Source organism: Emydura macquarii, unplaced genomic scaffold (genome assembly GCF_026122565.2).
Source record: "Emydura macquarii macquarii isolate MOO-44397 ecotype Brisbane River unplaced genomic scaffold, CSIRO-AGI_Emac_v2 contig_3692, whole genome shotgun sequence".
Classification (NCBI taxonomy): domain Eukaryota; kingdom Metazoa; phylum Chordata; order Testudines; family Chelidae; genus Emydura; species Emydura macquarii.
The window spans coordinates 6,068,903-6,089,086 of record NW_027133829.1 but is presented as its reverse complement, the minus strand read 5'-3'; the positions used below and the strand labels follow the sequence as shown (position 1 = coordinate 6,089,086).

Here is a 20,184-nt window from a genome sequence, read left to right as displayed (position 1 = left end):
CCAATTTCAGACAGAGAGCAGGAAAACTGAATGGAAATTGTCAGTGGTATGAACACTCAGCCTTTGAGGCAGGCAGCTCAGAAGTACAAGGTCCTAGAATACTCCATTTGTTGTTATTTATTAGTACTATTACAGCAGACCAGAGCAGTCCGAAGGGAAGTCTAGGGAGGGCTAGATGCTGTATATTCACATAGTGAGAGACAATCCCTGACCTGAAGAATTTACAATCAAAATAGAAGAAACATGAAGGGTGTGAGATAGGACGCATCATCATCTCCATTTTACAGATGGTGAACCGAGACCAAGAAAGGTTAAGTGACTTGCCCAAGGTCACACAGGAAATCCATGTCAGATCACCTGAGTCCTATTCCAATGACTTAACCGTAAGACCAAATAGATCTTCTTTGCCCTATTGGAAATAAGAACACTCAGGAAAATGGCTTTGGGACTGGATTGCCTCTGCAGTTTCCCCGTGAGTCCCATCAGGGCATGACTCACCCAGCTGCAAGTCTCTGGTGGTAAGCTGCTCTCTCTGACAGATCCAAGGTAGCAATGCTTTGGCCTTCCAGCCACGGCAAACTTCAGTCCTACCCCATCTGGGTTATTAAGGGCCAAAGGAAATCAGGACCAAAAATCCAACTCGCAACAGGGTCGTCCAACGAAGGACCCCATCCTTCTATTCAGGGCTTTTCTCCAAACAGTCTGTGCTTCCACTCATCCACTGGGGTCTGGTCGTTCCTTCTAGCAGGGGCTCCTCCAGCCCAAGAATCAGTTAATTCTCTCCTCAACCTGTCATCTCTCACATCTGGAGAATCACAGCTACTTCCTAGCCAGCCAACCGGGCTAGATCTCCTCCTGTTAACTCCCTCTCCCTGACATTTGCAACAGCTGTGGTGGGATGGGGCCAACTGGATACAGAGACTCTCATTAACCCTCTTGTTGCCAATGTGGGGTCATCTGCCCCATCACAGGAACAAGGAATGGGGTTAGATCCTCACCTGGTGGAAATCAGCATAGCTTCACTGACACCAATAAAGTGCTCTAGCGATTTCCATCAGCTGGCAGACCAGAAACCTTGCTCCCAGACCTTGGGAAGAAGAGTCAGATCTTTGGGGGTTTTCCCATCTCTTTACTAGCTCAGTGACTGTCAGTGCTTCACCAGTGGTTCCCCAATATTCCTCTCTCCATGCCCCACATGATCACTGGCTGCTTTTGAATTGCTTTTCTTTGTTCCTCTTCATCCATCCCCCACTGACATTGTTACAGCATCAGAAAGTCATAGTCCACAGCGCTGAGTCTGATCATCACAGTGAGGATAACAAGACCAAGTGCTATGAGACTTTTCCTTGAGTCTCATCACGTGCTTCTGTGGAGACATCTAGCTCTTCGCTACTAGCATTTGCTCTTTCCTTCCTCTTCTTTTGCTGTCGGATTAACCTATGAGATGGATTGATTTCTCAAGGACATCCATGAGCTTGCATCCTAAATTCTCCTCTCTTCCACTGTCGGTCTCAGCGTGTTCCTTAGAGAAGGCAACTCGTCTTAGAAAATTAACAGCTGTATCTTTCCTTTACTCGACAGCTTCATAGCTTTTCCACCCCACTGATGGTCCTCTTGAGTCAAATGGAACATGAGTATGACCCCTGAGAGCCGGAAAGTGACAGTACATGGGATGACTATCTCTATGCTCTAAAGCAGCAGTTTTCTAAAGTGGTCTCTCTCTGTCTTTTACCTCCCAAGAGTGGTAAGAGTGTCACAAGTGAAGAAACTGGTCCATCCCAGATAGCTTAGTCATTAAAATCACTGACAATCAGCTCTGGAACCGAGCAATGTGACTCTCTGAACAATAATTCACATGTCCTCAAGCAAAATCACACATGTACACACACATTATCTAGCCCATTGTGACATGCCTGATGTCTTCCTCTGAAGTGAAGAGCTCAACCAGAGAACGCTCTTGTTTTTGATACCTATCTCTCAACTGCATTGGAAGGAAATGGATCTAAGGCTTGGCCTATGTACAGTTTTGGTACCTATTTAACTCTTTTCATCAGGGATGTGATTTTTACAGAAAATAGTTAAATGGGTACAATACCTACAATACCTGTACTGCCTAAAAGGTGCCTTATACCACCTAAAGATATGGGAATAAGCTATACCAGTATGATAACCTTTATACCAGCATAACTGCATCCACACTAGGAAGGTTGCACTGCTTCAGCTATCCCACTATACAGTACAATGTGTGTCTATAGACAAGGCCAAAGATTAAAAGGCTCCTCACACATGGCCAGATCTACTGAAAGCACTTTTCAGGAGGCTTTAAAGTAACCCTATCATCTCCTTTTGATAGCTGCACCACTTATGTCAGTGGTGAACAACTGAAAATAAGTTTGCAGGTGACAGGAGCTCCCATGTCCCCGTACAAGAAACATTTCATTGTTTCTTTCTGCATTAGGGAAACCCAAAGCAACTGTAGCTGGTTGGGCTGAGAGCTGGGTTTTTCCTTCCATTCCGGCAGCCAAATGATTAAGGCTCATTTCGCAGCTCATGTGTCTAGCATTTTTGGAGAGAGTATCAGTGATAGGTGGAACCTGTTGACATTTCCCACAACATTTTGTTTTTGACACAAAATGCCTGTTTTTTTGTTGTTTTTTTTTAATTCCCCAATATTTCAATGTATAAAATTGAAAACAGAATTTTTTTTTTTTGGTTTTGGATTTTCAATTAATGCTTTCTCTTTTTTGTTTCCATTAAACCCCCTTTTCAGTGGAAAATGGGGAAAAACAAGGGAGGTGAGTTTTCTTGTTTTGTCAACATTTTGAATAGTTATGTACATTCTTTTTGAGAGAATGAAAATTCAGATGTACCAAAAACAAGGAGAGTCCTGCAGCACCTCAAAGACTAACAAATTCCTGCGGGCATAAGCTTTCATGGGCTGCAACCCACTTCGTCAGATGCATGAAGTGGAAATCACAGATAGGAGGTGTATATATACATCCAAGGGTAAGGAACAACAATGGGGAGGGCAGGTGCTAACGAAGTCAATTCAGTTAGGGTGGAAGAGGCCTATTCACAACCATTGATTAGGAGGTGAGAATGTTTGAACAGTGACAATTACTTCTTGCAATGAGAGAACCATTCCAAGTCCCTGTTCAGACCCAGTCTGTTTGTGTCAAGTTTATACCTCCTATCTGTGATTTCCACTTCATGCATCTGATGAAGTGGGTTGCAGCCCATTGAAGCTTATGCCCACAGAAATTTGTTAGTCTTTAAGGTGCTACAGGACTCTGGTTGTTTTTGCTGTATACTGTAAGGAGCAGAAGAATATTGTAATGCGAGGTCAGCTTAGCATGGCAAGAGGTAGGCCCTAGAAGTGGCAGCAGGCTTATGAGCAAGGGTTAGACCTCTCAAGAGCCAGACTTGTAAGGGATAAGAGGATCTGTCTCTGGGTCTGGAAATATCCTTGAGATGAATATAGAAGCCAGCTGACCACAGGGTCAGCAGAAAATTAGCAGCTTCAGCAGCAAAATCAGCAACTTTAGTGATAAACCATTGACATCACTCTATTGCAAAAAGCCCTTAGCTAATGGCCAATTAACTAATGAAAAACAAGTGTTAAGGTCCAATCCCCATGTGGGTTGAGATACACGTCACCTGGTGCTGGGTAAAGCTGATTGTAAGGCTTAAGGAAAGAGGAGTATATTAGGAGTTCCCAGGACCCGCCCTGTTGAGGCTCTCCGTGGATCCGTGGATGTACTAGTGGATGCCCGGGTGAGTCGGCTCCCTGGTTGCAACTCGCTTATAGGATGGAGAATGGGCCTCCCCACTCTCGTGCTGGTAAGCGCCTTCTTTCCCGCTTGAGTAGATTGGGGCGTACTCGTAATACCCCTCAGTCTGTAGCCTTAGCACTCATGGGCCCTCAGGTACTGATTGCTAAGTGTTGTTGCTGCTCAGATAACACTAACTATTGTGGCTAAATAAATCCTTGTTTGGGTATTCCTTTGTCCAGTTGTTCCTTCCCATCACCGAGATCCCAAAATACGAACCGTCCGCCTCTGCGGAGCACATATACAGACTAACACGGCTACCCCTCTGGAACAGATGCACCAAAGCAAATCACGTTTGTTATATGCTTCTTCCTTTACAAATCAGTGTGCGAGTCTGTTCAGAGAAGGAAAAGGTTCTGTAAACCCTTAGGCTGCACCTACAACTTTTAACCACAGATGCCAACAGTCTTGGCTTTTCCTCATTATATCTGAGAGGAGATCACCACAGAAAGAATCAAAAGCCACCAACATGGAGATCCAAGTTAGTCCCTGTAAACTGGCATGCATTGTGTGTTTTTGTGCAAACACATATCAGTGTTTAGGACATACCTGCCAAATGGCAAAGGAAACCAAATGAGACAAGGGAAGGGGGAGCAGAGAAAATAGGAGAAGAGATTTCATAGATTCTCCCCAACGACTTAATAAAATATCTTAGATGCAAGAGGAAACAGGATAGGTGAAACGTACCTGCAGATTAGAGATGCACTGAGGGTATTTTTATTAACTCCTTTCACCTGAGGATCTCAGAGCTTTTCAAACACATTTATTAAGCCTTGAATCACTGTAGGGTGGTACGTTGGGTATATACAATCCATTTACATATAGGTAAGTGATATCATCAAGAAGTCACAGAGGAGCCAGTGGCAGGGCCAGGATTAGAATCCAAGAGCGTGGATTTCTAGTTCTTAGACCACTTTGTAAACTTTAAATTCCAGAATCTGAGCTACAACTGAACACAGCTCAGGAGGGTGTGTGTGTGCGCGCAGATGACTTTAAGACCACCCTTGGTCTAGTGGAGGATGAATGAGGGCTAGGGTTCACATTCAGGGTTGGACTCCATCGTGATGAAATCTTGACATCTTTTCAGCCTTAAATACCTAAATGGTGGAAACATCCAGCCATCTCCAATGGTGGGAATCTCATGAGATCAGACCTGTGTGTGAGATTTCAGCCACCTTGCGGTGAATTGCAGCAACGTCTAATTGGAACCAAGGACCCGTCCATCTTTCAGTTTCAGATCCTGCTGGAAATGCAAACCAAGGGGGACAGGCTGGCATCCTGATCCAAATCTGCACCCCCTTTGAAACCTGAAGTGGTTTGGATGTGAGGTTCTGGTTCCGGACAGTGGCTGATGCATGGAGACAAACTCTGTGTCCCATCATCACCTTATGTCACTTATCGCCTTCCATGGCTCATTCAGACTAAGACACATCGTTTAGTGGATTTACTCCCCTACTCCAGTGTCTCAGCTCTTAACTGCTTTGCAAGCTTCCTCTTGCATGATTCAGACTAAAGAATGCCCAAGGCGGCCACATAAAAATAGACTGTACCTCTTCCAACTGCACCACGAGAGTCACGTTGTGCCCTTGTTCTGCAGTCAGTTTGCCATCCGAGGTGACGATACGCAGCCCTCGGGGGGCCTTGCCGGGACACTGCTGCGGTTTCGCCGTGTACTGTTCTCTCACGCCATCTGTGCAGTTATTGGACACAACCTTCCTGTATCTGCAAGGAGAGAGAGGTGTGTGTAAGGCGGTGACGTAGGGATCACAGGTTCAAACCAGGCACGAGAAGTTTCAAATTTGCCTCAGGTTGGTGAGGCTGGGAGCAAATTGGCTTATAAATCCTTCCATGTCTACAGTGCACAAGCAGCATATAATATTGCATTTCCAGCTGGATACAGTATTCTCCTTCATTGCTTCCCTAAACTCTTGCATAGTTTTGCTAGGCACTATTAAACCGCTGCTGTCTGGCGCCCCAGAGCTTTCTGCTTCTCAGTGGGGCATGAGACATTTCTCCCTAATCATCCAGCCTTGCATTTTTTACCACCTTTCGCCTGCGGATCTCCGAGCGTTTCAAAGACGTTAATTACGCCTTGGATCACTGCAGTGAGGTGTGTTAGGTCTCAGTAGATCCATTTGACATATAGGTAAAGGATATTATCAAGAAGTCACAGAGTGAATCGCTGGCAAAGCCAGGATTAGAATCCAAGAGCCTGGATTCGTAGTTCTCTGTTCTACCACTATCCAACTTTCTAAACTTCTTGATTCAGAACCTGAGCTATAGCTGAACACAGCTCAGGAGAGTGTTTGTGTGCGGACGATTTTAAGACCACACATTATATGTTATAGTTTGGATCCAGACACAAGTTAGAGCAGCCTGAAGGTTGCTCTGTCTTGCACTGGATGCTGAGAGTGTACAGTATGATATGGCAGCTGGAGATCAGAGAATTTAGAAGGACTTGGTTAAAGCTGCTGGACAGCAAGATCTGGCCCCATGAAAAGTGCTTTGGGATTTTTGGATGCAGACAGCTGTAGAAAGATATTAGTTATATTATTATTCTAGGGCTAGTCTGTTGAGTGCAGCAGAGCTGTGTTTATCTAATACACAATACACTGTAAACCTCTTGAGAAAACTTGGTCCTTTCCCTTGTAAGATGCCATTGTTAACCCCAACTTGTCTCCCTTTAGTTTTTCTCTTTTAAGTGGATTTTCGGGGTTGTCACCACATTCTAGGGAGAGGACTTTGCTGTTCTAAGGCAGATTGTGTTCATGGAGCCATAAACATGGCATCAATGTATTTATCAGTGCTGAAGAAAATGGGCCTGATCCTTGGACCCATTTGAACAGTTTGTGATCATATGAGAGGTTGAGTATTTATAGTTTTAAGTCCTGTTTACATGTTTTGAGCACTTTGTACATACAAATGCAATTCAGACTTGACAGCTGCAACTCCCATTGATTTCAGTGGGACCACAGATGGGCAGGGAGTACTCAGAGCTTCTCAAGGGTTCTCCACTTATTATTCTCTTTCTTCAAATTTAGACCCAACTCTTACTGCCTTCCTTTAGCATGTAACCCACTCTTAGTTGCAATCATTTGGATTTTCTTCAGGATTTAGGGCCTGATCCAAATTCCACTGAAGTCAATGGAAGTCTTTGCATTTATTTCAATGGATGTTGAATAAGCCCACAGATTTGTCCCATACTCTACAGTTCCCTTGTAGCATCACTTTTTCCAGAGCAAGTTTAAATAACAAAATAAAACAAAAACAAACAAAATAGAGAATTGTGGGCCTGATCCAAAGCCCACTAAAGAAGTCAATGAAAAAACTCCCACTACCTTAATCGGCTTTGAATTGGACCCTGTGTTGCAAGAAAAATAGGCTTCCAACGACTCTGGGATGACAGCCTGCAGATGCTTTGGAGCTGAGAGCAGCAAGGTTAGATTTGTTAAATCATCTTCTGTAAGTCCACTTACCCAGTGCTGTTGAGATAACTCTGTCCAAAGCTACAGTCTTTTGACAAAGACGACGGGTTATACCAAAACGCCGGTAGACACTGGCCATTGCTGTGACGCTCATATCCATAATCACTGTTTTAACATAAAAAGAAAGAATTTCATTCACAGAGAAATCAGTCATTAACTCATTCTCACTAGTACGTATTCAGGTCTATCACTCTGGGTCCCTTTCCTGCATTTTCAGCTTTCAAATGATATAATAAATACAGCACCTGGGTCTGATTCAGTTCTTGCTTTTGAGTTCAGTGGAATTAATCTGGATTAAGGCCAATGTAAGCAAGAACAGAACAGCTTTTTTGCTTCTAGTCCTAGTGGTTTATAAAATCTTAGACTGGTAAATGGCAGGCCTACACTGACTCCTGGGTCTAGAATTGCTTCCTGGGTACAGACAGATCCCAGCATATCCCAGAACTCAAAGCAATTTTCGATTGGTGCTGACTCTGTGATGCTTTAGAAATGGGATACCTTAATCCAAACTGACGGTTTAGGACATAATGTCACATAAGGCCTAAAGCAAATTTTACAGCCCTGACAAAGCTTTCTAGAGGGACAAACTCCCATGCAGGATTTGGTATGGAAGAGAAAAGGCTCCTTTTTTCATTTCTGCATTAGTTTGGAAAAGGAGAAGCTATTGATAATGTGTGTGTCAGAAGGCAGAACAGGATTGAGCTGGTGGAAAATGGTAATTATTTCTTGCTTTTAATAGTCCCTTTGGACTGTAACTGGAATGCCGTTGAGACACTGGCTCTGTACAGAGTCCTGCTTAGGTGCCATATTCAACCAGTTGCATTATGGTGTTACAATGGGGAATATTAGTATCACAATGATCTTGGTTGCCTTCTTTTTTTCTTTTTTTTTTTTTGGAACATTGTCTTCTTAGCAGATCTCTTGTTCTAAAATGCCATTCTGTTGAAGATACTGGTCCCATAACAACAACCTCAAGGAGGAGAAACTGCTTAGAGGAGCTGTGTTTGATAATGGATGATGGGCTTGGATGGGAGTTAAGACCTTGAAGGAAAGGAGGCTGGATAGGAGACACAGGAAGCGGAAACTTCTGGGATTGTATATAAAGAGAGCCAGCGAGTTCTTCCTGTAACTGGACCCCAGATGGTGTCCCAGTAAAGAGGCTGTTTTGTTTCTCATTCCAAAGCAGAGCTAGATCAAAAAATAGCAAACATTGTGTAAACCTTTCCCATGCTTTGATGTCAAAATGCTGACTTTTGAAAGTTTGAATTTAATCAAAATTTTGAAATATAAACAATATCTAACAGTTCTAGAGCTAGTTCAGAAAAAAAAGGGGAGAAAATGTCATGAACAATTTACAATATTTTTTGTTGGAATTCCAGCAAGATTTGCTGTCAAAATTTGAAAACTTGAAACATTGCAATCAGCTCTATTCCTGAAGCCATCTCTTCCTTTTTTTCACCTAGAGAAGCAACAATGCAGGGGAGTCTAAGAGGATACAACTGAGAGTAAAAGAATGAAATTAGCCAAAGGAAAATTTAGACCAAATATCAGAAAAAACATCTTACTGGGGTCTATTTGACTATGGAATAGTGTTCTTGAGGGATGCATTGGAAGCCCCATTGCTTGGGATACTTGAAATTGGATTTACAAAGCAATTGAGAATATACTCAAGGAAACAGTCCTGGAATCATCAAGTGACGGACTAGCTGAACTAAAACGATCTTTTCCATCCTTCGTTTTTATAATTCAATTTTCATGAGCCGAGTTACTAACATATCAGTGACTGACTATTGCTTAATTGCTTTGGAAGTTTAAGCCAGGATTGCCAGGCTGCCATGTGCTCCTATAATCATCCTTACTGGAAGGAGGACACCAGGGCTATGAAAAATATTCTATAATGAGAAGTAAAACGATTTTCATTTGCCTAGAGACAACAAATATTTCTGTACAAACAGGACCTCTTTCCTACATTATTCAATTGTCACCACGTTAAAATGCTACATTCCTGAGTTATCGTGTGTCAATATAATTAAAAAGCTGTAACAGTCCATGCACAGCATGTCTGTAATCAGTTAGGTGAAAAACAAAACAGTGAAATCTGCCCAGAGAGGATCAGCATCTGAAGTCCAATTTAATCCAACAATATTGATCTGTAATTTCATACCACGCATACACACACATGCTACAAGCTTGATTACTGCTGAAATCATTTGGGTACTGTATCCAGACATCTAGATAGACTAAATCTGAATTAACTAGGTTTGGCTCTTTGGATCATATTCTCAAAGTCAGAGAGTGAAATATGTTCCGTAGCAGAAATAGATTTCCTAAGTATAGAAGTTCTACAGTGATTTTTTTAGCTTTGTAAGTCTGTGCTGGCTTGGACATACAGAAATATCATACTAGTAAATGACATAAACTGCTCTTCCATATCTCTCTAGGGATGCACCAGCACCTCTCTCTCTCTTCTGCAGACTTGGAAGCTAATGAATTTCTTGGCTACTGTCTGATGCACACAGAGCACCGAGGATGGGAACAAATTGCTGTCTACGATTTGCACAACCGGCTTTGTTGCAAACGACAAGCGTTAGCATCAATTGGATCACCGTAGCATGATCTAGTCTACTGAAATCTGAATATGGGGATGCATCAGGGATGGACTGCAATCAACTAGCAGCATCATTGCCAGACATTGGGTGTTTAGACCGGCTACATTTTATGCCAGGCTCAGATCAGCATAGGTGAGAGAGCTGAAGTGCCCATCAATAATGATGCAGCACATATTAAACGGGATTATTTTATGAATATTAGAGACCCGATTCTGCTCTCAATTATACTGGTTTTAAAGTAGTCATCTCCACTGGCTTAACTGAAATCACTCCTAATTTGCAGTGTCAGTAGAAGCATAATTATAGATCCCAGCAATCTAGCTATCTCTGGTCAAAGAACAGTAGTAAATCTAAAAATATTTTAGATTTCTCAGACAAAAAGGACAAACAACTCTGCAAAGTGGATTTAAGGTTATAGATACCATAAGTAGCTATAATTTAAGGGGGAATAAAGTTTACATAATGCTATCTCAGCACAGAAAGATGTTCAGTGGGTGATGGATGTTTATAGGCACTGGCAGAGAAACTTGATGGCAGAAGAACACGAGGCAATTAAAGACACTCTTGGGTGGATGATGTGATATCCTGGGTGGTTCAAAAAGACTATACATCCACAAACAGATTAGCAGAGGATCGTACAGAATGAGCTACCAGAGTTACAAATCTCCAGTTCAAAGATGCCACATAAGAAGAAGAAACTATTAACACATCTGTCATTGCAACAGATGGAACTGTCCACCTAGAGTCTCAATAAGACAACAATAACCCTGCGCATGGACTACTGTACTCACCTCATCCATAATCAGGAAACATCTTCATGCGTGAACCCAGGACCTCCTCCATACTAACCAGCTCACCTTAACAATATAGGTCAGTACTGTCAAAAATTGAAAATGCCACCTGCCTTTTGACCTTCAAACCTTACAAACTTTTCATCCACTAAGCAGCACACAGCCAAGGTAGCTGTGGATACAGGCATCTTTAATTCCATGGGGCTCACCAAGCTAAACTTCTTTGTGGAAAAGTCCTACAGAACTGAATAGAAATTAGTAACCTTACAACAGAATTTGTAAAGCAACCTTTAGAATGGAGATCTAATTCTGTCGTAAGGGTTTTATACTGCCACCCCTTACAATATGAAGATTTTTAAAGGCATTTAGGCGCCGTCTAAAAATCCCACTAGGTGCCTATCCACATCTTTAGGCACCAAAACACCTTTAAAAACCTGGCCCCGAGTGCCTAAGTAATACATCTGTTAATAAACCCTTACTGAATGGTTTAAAATAATCTACAGAAGAGAGAGAATTTTCTATCTAGTTCTACAGTGTTCAGTATCATTTCTATACACACTCTTTAAGATCTATAGAACCCTATTAGTTTCATACCTATCAATTAATTAGGACTTGTTCAGTTCATCTAAATGTGGTGCACCTAACCTCAGATACTGCAGCTGCAACCACAGGGACGAGCCTTGTTAGAGTGCCCAAGCAAACTCCAGAAACATTCATATTTTAAAGTAACTGCAGACAGCTTAAACCCCTTCGTGTAAATGGGAATCAGGCCCAGCAGAAGTACTGATGGCATGAAGGGCTACTGAACTGAAGTAAGGGGAACAGAAACTGGCCCGAAGCTAGTTGACCAAAAAATGGATCCAAACAAGGATTTCTTTCTGTGACTACAGGTGTTGCCGCAGGGGAGATACTGCTATTCATGCGGTAAAAAGGAGTAAAATGCCAGGAAAACAGGTAAGGTAGTGCTTTAATAACATGCGAGTAACTGTATAATCCATTTACCCAAATGAATAAGTGCAATCTAATTTCTAGGCAGTTGCTAGGAAGATTTGGCTTTAGGCCTGCACTCAGCTTCCGTTCCTACCTCATTTCTGAAGCACTATTGCCCTCTGGCTGTGAGTCACAGACCATGCAAGAAATTAGAAGTACCTGCAGCTTTACCTTTGTACCCTGATGTTTTCTTCTTTAGCTAGTTACAGGTGAGGTTCCTTATCAAGAGAGCTCACATGCCCAGATGTTAAAAGTCTGAAGTTACTCCTAAAATTGTTCAGCCTTGATGAGTGGAAAACAACCAGCAAATCTACCCTTGTCCAGTAGTTCTCTATACTTGGTTAGATACAGATTGCAAATATCCACAAATTCGATGAGATTCCTAGGCGAGAAGCTTTATAAAGCCTTCGTTTATTTTATGAGTGTGTATTTGTTGCTTTGGTTGGGGAAGACACACACACACACACACACACATAATTTTAGACACTAAAGACAAGATTGTCCCTTGACTCAGTATAGCAACCTGGGCACAAAACAGAGAGAAATTACTTATACACTTTGGGGCAGAAACTGTCTTTTTGTTAGATGTCTGTACAGGACTGGATCCTGCAACCATTCAAGTCAAGGTAAAAAACCCGCTCATTAATTTTAATGGTGCTGGCTGAAATCTATAGCATCGAGGTCAACAGGGCCCCAGTCCGCAGTGGATGTTTCTTTACACTGCCCCAAAGCAGTTATATTGTGATAATAATAATCCCCTGGATTCTTACTTGATGGGAGTGTACACAACGGTCAGCTCCTAGCACTTAATCTGCTTCTGTCCCAGCAAGGTGCTATTGGGTTCTGGGAAGTGGGTGGGCTTGCTAAAGGCCCCTCCCGCAGCCTAAGAGGAGGAGCTACTGATCCCGGGACTCGACTAAGTAGGGAGGACAACAAATGAAAAAACAGGAACAGGTGTGAGGGTCAAAGGGTCAAAATTAGGGAACCTGAAGGTGAGAGGCAGGCATGCAGAGCAGTGTTCAGAATTAGGAGACAGAATGACTGAGGCATTCCTTCCTATTATGTGGAAGAGCTCTGCAGAAAATTGACTGCTTAAACAAAGGTCGTTCCCTTCATTTACCTTGAACCATGTCCCCCAGTGGATTTAAGCAGAATCAGGTGAAAGAGAAGTCCAGGTTCAGGGCTCATCAAAGCAATTATTGAACATGTTGGGCAACACAGGAAATGGCTTTACCTTTGTTAGCACACAAAAAAGGGGCCAGAGGACCAGTGGAAACAGCTGAATTGCTGTCCTGATGCCACCTCTTTCCTCCAAATCAAGTCTTGCTTTTAGTTGGTAACCTCATTTCTTTCCGTTTGGCTTCCCAGTCTTCTCTGGGAAATCTAGTTAAAACTAAGTGACTTTTTATATTAAAATGAAAACAAATGGAGTGGACTTTTGTGGTTATTGCTGCAGAGCCAGACTTTTCCTAGGGACAGTCCAGGGTGCGGATACCAAAAGGGATCAAAATCCAGTTCCAGATAGTGAATGAATCAAAAAAGGGGAGAGAAAGAAAAAGGGGAGACTAGGAGGGGACTGCGATATCTGCCCCAGTGACAGTGTGTTTGTATTATCTGTGCTACAACAAAGTCATCAATCATTAGCACTCGGAAAGTCCTCCTACCTGAGCTACTCCTGTCAGCAGTCAGCACAGCATTGTTCCCATCTGTATTTTTAATAGTATTTTGTGCAGATGAGATTTTAAACGTCTACCGGGGTCCTGGCCTGATTATCAAATGGTACCGAGCAGCATTTACTGCCACTGATTTCAGTGGGATTTGTGGGAGCTGATCATCTCTGAAAAGCAAGCTGGAGCTTCCAATGCTTCAACAGTTCCTTGGGAGACTACCCCAAATCTAGCAGATCTCTCTCTCTCTCTCTCTCTCTCAGGAAATTTTCTCCGGTATTAATTTTCTTTAAGTAAATGTAGAAGAAATATGATTTTTTCCTCTTGTAAATGTCATCACATTGCTCCTACTCCTACAATGCAGTGCCGTGCCTAGAGCCCCAGATTTTCAGTTTAAAGGAAAGACAACTAATAAAACACACTGATTCAGTCTTAAGGAAATAAACAATGAAAAAAGAGAAAACACCTGGGTTTTTTTTAAAGAGATTTTCAACAGTACTGACTCCCTCTGTCCACAGTAAATAACAGTTTGTAAACCCCAGGAGCTATTCTGACTAAACCTTGGTTGTTCTGGTCCCTGACAGACACACAGCAATCCAGAGTAACTGGAGCCCTGGACACATCCCAGTCATCCCCTAAACTCCTCTTTAGCCTGAGCATGCTCTTGGCACACCCCTGTGTTGGAGGGGGGGCAGATAAAGCCATTCCACTGGTCCTACCCCACCCAGGGAATCCCCCTTAAACTCATGATATTCCCCAGTGGGAAGATCTGGCTGGTTCCTGTCTTCTTTACACTGCCAGAGTGATATAAGGGGGGGGGGGGGGGGAACCTCAGAATCAGGAGCTCAATGTGCATGAAATGCCAAGCTATGCAAGGAACCGCAAGATGCAGAAATATACTTAACATCTGATGAAGTTCAATGGGATGTGAGGCAGCCCCAATCCCAATTTGTCCTGGGAAGACCTATCCAGACAAAAATAGCTAACGATAGCGCCCAGCTCCGCTGAATGTACCTTGTCGTGTTTCGGACAAGAGGGTTTTACTTTCTCTTTCACACACGGAGAACCTCGTCTCTGTTATATTTTATTACACTGCCCTGTATTCCAGAATCCCTACAGTCCTGCCACAAACCCCTTTGGGGGACTGTGCTCTTTGAGGCTCAGATGGTAAAAGCAGCTTATCAGGGTTTGAGTTACACCTGCAGAGTTAATTTCTGGCCCTAGTTGTTTTTATGCATGTTTGTCTTGGCCTTTACTGGCTGGCTGTTTTTATGCCGAAAAAAAAAAATCAACAGAAATAGGATAAGGAAAAGGACAAAAACAAGTAAAAATCATCATTTCCTTGGAGCAACACATACAACAAGGCTGCAAAATGGTAATTGGACCTCTTAGAGACCATGGTACAGCTTGTGGGGCGAATTTGCAACATGCCCGTGGAGGGCCTCCAGCGATGGAAAGGGCACCAGTGGTGAGCTGGGGGCAGGCAGCACAAAATAGCCTCTCTGCAGAGGAGTTTAGAGCCAGTCAGTTCAGCCCCTGAAGTCTGCAGTGCTGCACAGGCTAGGGACAGGAGCTAAACAGCTGGTGGCTATGTCAATTCAGAGTATGCCTGTTGGAGCCTTTGCAAATGGTGATCCTGACAAATTTCTTTAGAGGAGGTTAATGCTGCCTCTTCCAGCAGACCTCCTTGAATCACTCTTTTCCTGGACTGTTCCTCTATCTCTGCACCAGCAGGGGGCGATCTATCTACATACCTGCCCAGACATGCTCCTCTGTCTATCTGCAAGCCTAACCGTTTGTATGCAGATCAAGTGAGCATCTTCTTGGCATGAGCAGAAGCACGCCCCTCATATGTATCCCATCTGCACTGCTCACCAATCAAAGTCTGCCTCTGTGCAAACGCACGGTTCCGATGCCATGGCCCCAGCATATTTTCCCTGCATGCACTTCTTCTCCGATTTGCGTTTCCGGTAGATCCTTTTTGCTCCCATAATGCACGCTTCTCCCTGGAAACAAAAGCACAACAGTCTATCCTTACACCCTCATTATTATTTTTAGCACCCCAATTTGGTACATTATTACCTGTTGTGGCTACTGCATTAAGGCGATGATCCTATGGGCCACATTCTCTCTTGGGATAGTGGAGCAGCAACCACAGGTGAAGCCATAGGGCTGCCTGAATGTTCACCAGGAGATAATCTGGTCCTATTAGTTAATATGTGTATCTAGATCTGGACCAAACTTTACCCAAAGTCCAGGGGTGTTTGAACCCAAAGTTTGGATTTGAGGATCAGATCTGATTTATACCTCAGATACTGTACCACCTGGCAGCACAGACTGACCAATCCCTCTGATCTCTGAGACACTGAAGAGTCAGAACTAGTCCATATCCTTAGTCTTCTATTTTTCCTCACCAACTCCATTAAACACTGTAATTTGTTTTTATGTAAATCTACTCCATACATTTCTAAAACAGGCTTTAGAGTATTGTAAGTTATGCACTGAACTCAAACACTTGTACAAATGACCCAAGCACTCTACAAAATATTTTCTCTCTAGGGAAATCAGAGAAGAGAAGGCTCAAACTTGCACTCTCAATAGGAACCAAATCTAAAGGCAGGAATATGGGGCAGTCTTCCATGAACAGTTTTGCATGCTCAGAAGCAGATGTTATTGAAGACGTATTGTGCATTCCTTGGCTTTTTAGCTTATGCAAGCAGAGACAGACAAAAACAAAATACATTCATCTGGCTTGTTATATTTTACTCCTGTCTGAATTGCTAGAGGAAAAAAGGAGCATTGTCTGGCTCATGTAAACAAAAGGCAGAACAAAAATGGTGTTGCTTCATTGACTTCAAAGGAGATGACCCATAATTGGGATTTTAGTGTTGCATTTGTCTCTCACTGAAACAGTCAATCTAAGCCCAGCTCACTTTAATTGTATATTACTTCTTAAGCCCTTTCCCAAGAAGTTACAAATAGATATGCCATATTCTCTGATTGTGTAAATGAGTTCAGCTTTATTGACTTCAATAGACCACTCGACCACAGTGTATTCTAATCTACAGAATAGAAAACACCATGTAGAAAGCGTCATGAGCTAGGAAATATACTTGAGGGCCCAGTTCCCCAAAGATATTTAGGTGCCTAACTCCCATTGATTTTACTGGCAGCTAGAGGTCTATGTATTTTCAAGGATCTGAACCTCCACGACTACATGAACCAGGCTTGCTGGTGTTCAAATACAGCTTGGAACACCTGCTTCTTCCTGACTTGTATCAATTAGAGATGGAACCAGCCAGTAGACTGCAGCTTGAAGCCAGTGTATAATCGAAATGAACTATTACAGGCCAGTAATAATTTCATCCGAGTGACTCTGAGCCCCCAAGTTAGCAGGGAAAGAGCTTGGTCTTCACACCAGTGTTCAGCTTCAGAATCATCAAGACCTCAACTCATATCCCGCCTTCCTGCTTCTTACCTGGCTATGGAGCTGCCACGGCCGGTAGTCCTCTTCTGCACATCTCCTGTCAAAAATGGACTTGTAGTCCACTTTCACCAGCTGCCATTCGGAGCGATGGCTGAAGTGTCCAAACACCCTACAGAGCATAGCAAGGAAGAGTTCACACGTTCAGATGCAGCCTCCGAGTTACCAGGTACGGAATTAACCTAGGGTAACATTTTCAGACGGGTCCAAGGGTACACAGCTAATCTGTAGCTAGGAAGTGTGATTTCCCCAGCTCGGGCAGACATAACCAGGCCAGCTCTGCTTGAGCCAGCACCTAAAAACGACAGTGTAGCCACAGCGAGAGGATGGTGGTTCAGGCTGGCCGTCTAAGCACAATGCCAACTGACCCTCGGGTATGTACGTGAGCAGCGAGCTCAAGCTACTGCCCCGGATGTCGCGGCCACACTCCTCAAGCAGAGCCAGAGCATATCTACATCTACCCAAACTGAGAATTACACATTCCAGCTGCTGTGCAGAAATACCCTAAGTGATTTAGGAGCCTAAATCCCACTGATTTCAATGAGACTTAGAGTAATGTTTTCAAAAGTCTTTAGGTGATGTAGAACCCTACGTCTAATTGAATGTCAATGTGATTTAGGCTTCTAGATACCGAAGTCAATTTTGAAAATGTAACTCCTAAACGACTAAACCTGTTTATTTTAGGACCAGGATACATTTGGTGAGCTATGACTGATACTAACTGATACTTTGGGGGCAACATACAAAAAATTAAGAGTGATATTCTAAATATCTACTAGAGGTGGGACAAATTTAGGCCTTAGGAATCTGAACCACTTTGAATATTTTCTGTAGTGGGGATGCACGTGGTGTGGAACAGCACCCTATCTGAATGAACTTGCCTGCCGGTTTTTGCTCCTTGAGCTGATCCAAAACAAGAAGGGAAATCTGTTTTTCAATTCTGGTTTGGCTGTGGCTGAAATCTCATCAAGAGAAGAAATTGCATAGACCCAGCTATTGGTTTGCAAAAGGTTTGCCATTTGGGGCTGACGTCTCCCAAGAACAACCCACAGAATTTTAGCATAATTGGATCCAAACTCAAACCTTATCCCAGGTTCTATCACAAATCTGGGCTCTGGTTCAAACAGAATTCAGAACCAGATCCGGATCTGAATGGCACCTTCTTAGTGCATCTTTATTTTCAGCAGCTAATTTCCAAACCACAAGTTCTATTGATTACAACTTGATTCATTTTCGCAACCAGAAACTGAAATTTTCCCAGGTTTTTGCAAATTTGATCCATTGTGCAGCATCCCAGTTAAAAATACACAGCTTTAAAAACACACCGTTTCTCTTTTGCATATTCACCTGAAAGGGGAGCTCTGCTTAAAGTCCCACACAGCTTGAAAAGTCAAATATTCACACTGATGAGCAATGTAGCCATGTTTCTGAGGCTTAGCTGGATCCCTGGTATGACCCTCCAAGTCATATCATATGGAAACGTTTCTGACTTTTGGCATCACAAACATGATTGCATATTCCTATGCCCTGCCTCCCCCATGCCACAGATATCCCAGGTTCAGTCTCCACAGACGACCTGACCAGATGTGTCACAACATGAGTATCTGGCCCAAGTAAATGTTTATGGTTCAGCTCCCACCAGAGTAAGACCGATGTTGGCTGTTTTCCCTTTACACGCTCACTTACGTCATGATCAGAGTCTCCTCACCAGGCTCACCCAATACCCCGTCAACAAAGAGCGGGATGGATGTGAAGCTGTACTTGCTCCAGGATCTCCCTTCATCAAAACTTAACCTAGTGGGAAAAGCAGAAGCGTCACTATCTCTCAGACAGAGCTGCAGGAAATGGAGCTGCTCTACAGAAAGAGACAAAAGGCAGGAGCTGCCTCAATGGCTGTGCAAAGCAAGATTTTAAAAAGTGACTGGTTTTGGGAGCCTACCCTGAGTCACTTTAAAGCTGCTTCATTTGCAGCACGTTCTGAGTGCCCACCCTCTAAAAATCACGCCCCCTTTAAGGTGTTGCCGGTTAGGCATCACGTTTTTGAGGCATCTAAAAGCAACGGTCGCGTTTGATCATCTTGATTGTAATGCTCCATTCAAAGGTTTCTCCTGGGTTGGCCAAAGAGTCTCCATTCCACTACTGCTGTATCCATTTAGCCTGGCAGAGCAAGCAATCAGCTGTCTCTGCTCTTGGCCACTGCACTCTAAGTCCTAGAAAGAACTACTTGTTCTGGGCATCATAAATCAGAACATTGAGGAAGCTAGTCTGGCATAATCCTGCTAATCAGTGGCCAACACTTAAATGGGGGAAACAATGAAGTTAGGTTCAAGACTGTGATTTTAAGGGCAAGATGGACTCAGTCACCAAGATTTTTAGAAAGTGACCAGTGATCTTTAGTACCTCAGCCTGAGATACTTTGAAGGAGCCTGTTTTCAGAGTGCAGGAGCTCAGTGCGCTTTCTGAAAACCAGGTCCCTTTAAGGCACCTCAAGAGGAATACCTAAAACCACTAGTCACTTTCTAAAGTCTTGATCTATGTGTATTAGATATTGGCAAGAGGCTGACCGTCGTGGTATCTACATAAAAATAAACAGCACAAAGCGATGCTCTGTCAGGGTAGTTCAATAGCTGCTTCTAGGGGTGACAATGCTGAGTTATTTGTTGTGTAGCCCTGAAGCTATATAATAAAGTTGTGGCACAACTGCTGCCCTCCACCTGTAAGATAATTTCATCACAGCTTTGCAAATAAAGCATATTTGGAACTGATTAAGAGACTGATTGTACTCCAACTTAATGTTCAGACTCTAGGAGCCAAATCTTCACCTGGCTGGATCTATGTAGTTCCACTGATTTTAATGGAGCAATGCTCATTTACCAGAGCTGAGGATCTGGCGCTAGAACTCTAACCTGTTTCCTCACTCGCACTTCTTATGTGTGAAATTGCTGGCACTGCCTTAGCCTCATCAGAGCGAATGCAAATTAATGCAGTGTACATTTCTTAATTGACATATTCTGGCATTTAGCTAAAAAATTTAGTCACAGCTTAACTGCCAGTAGCATATAATCTGTAAGGCAGGACTCCATGACTAATGTGATCAGCGCAGTCACAGTCATTACCATAGATGTCTGATAGGCAAAGACGTATGTTTCATGGCAACCAAGACTCCACCTTGATCCAGGTATAAAACACTGTACTCCTCTTCAAAGATCTGCAAAATATACATATACCCAGATCTGTTTTCCTTAGCCTTGATAAAAGATCACCGCTCTTAATCAGGGAGGTGGCAGTGGATGGGGATTTGTTTACCAAACTATGGAGCAGGGGAAGA

At 43.1% G+C, this 20,184-nt stretch overlaps 1 protein-coding gene across 2 annotated transcripts in view; it reads right to left on the bottom strand.

The window, feature by feature from the left end:
- SORCS1 (sortilin related VPS10 domain containing receptor 1) overlaps positions 1 to 20,184 on the bottom strand; it is a 384,379-nt gene that overhangs the window by 42,119 nt on the left and 322,076 nt on the right. For both annotated transcript variants that reach the window (XM_067537229.1, XM_067537228.1), the window contains exons 13-18: positions 19,973 to 20,064; positions 18,543 to 18,650; positions 16,851 to 16,968; positions 15,248 to 15,378; positions 7,307 to 7,420; positions 5,381 to 5,552 (exon numbers count right to left, since the gene is read on the bottom strand). In XM_067537229.1, the coding sequence (XP_067393330.1) occupies positions 5,381 to 5,552; positions 7,307 to 7,420; positions 15,248 to 15,378; positions 16,851 to 16,968; positions 18,543 to 18,650; positions 19,973 to 20,064 (735 nt within the window). The remainder of the gene's footprint in view (positions 1 to 5,380; positions 5,553 to 7,306; positions 7,421 to 15,247; positions 15,379 to 16,850; positions 16,969 to 18,542; positions 18,651 to 19,972; positions 20,065 to 20,184) is intronic.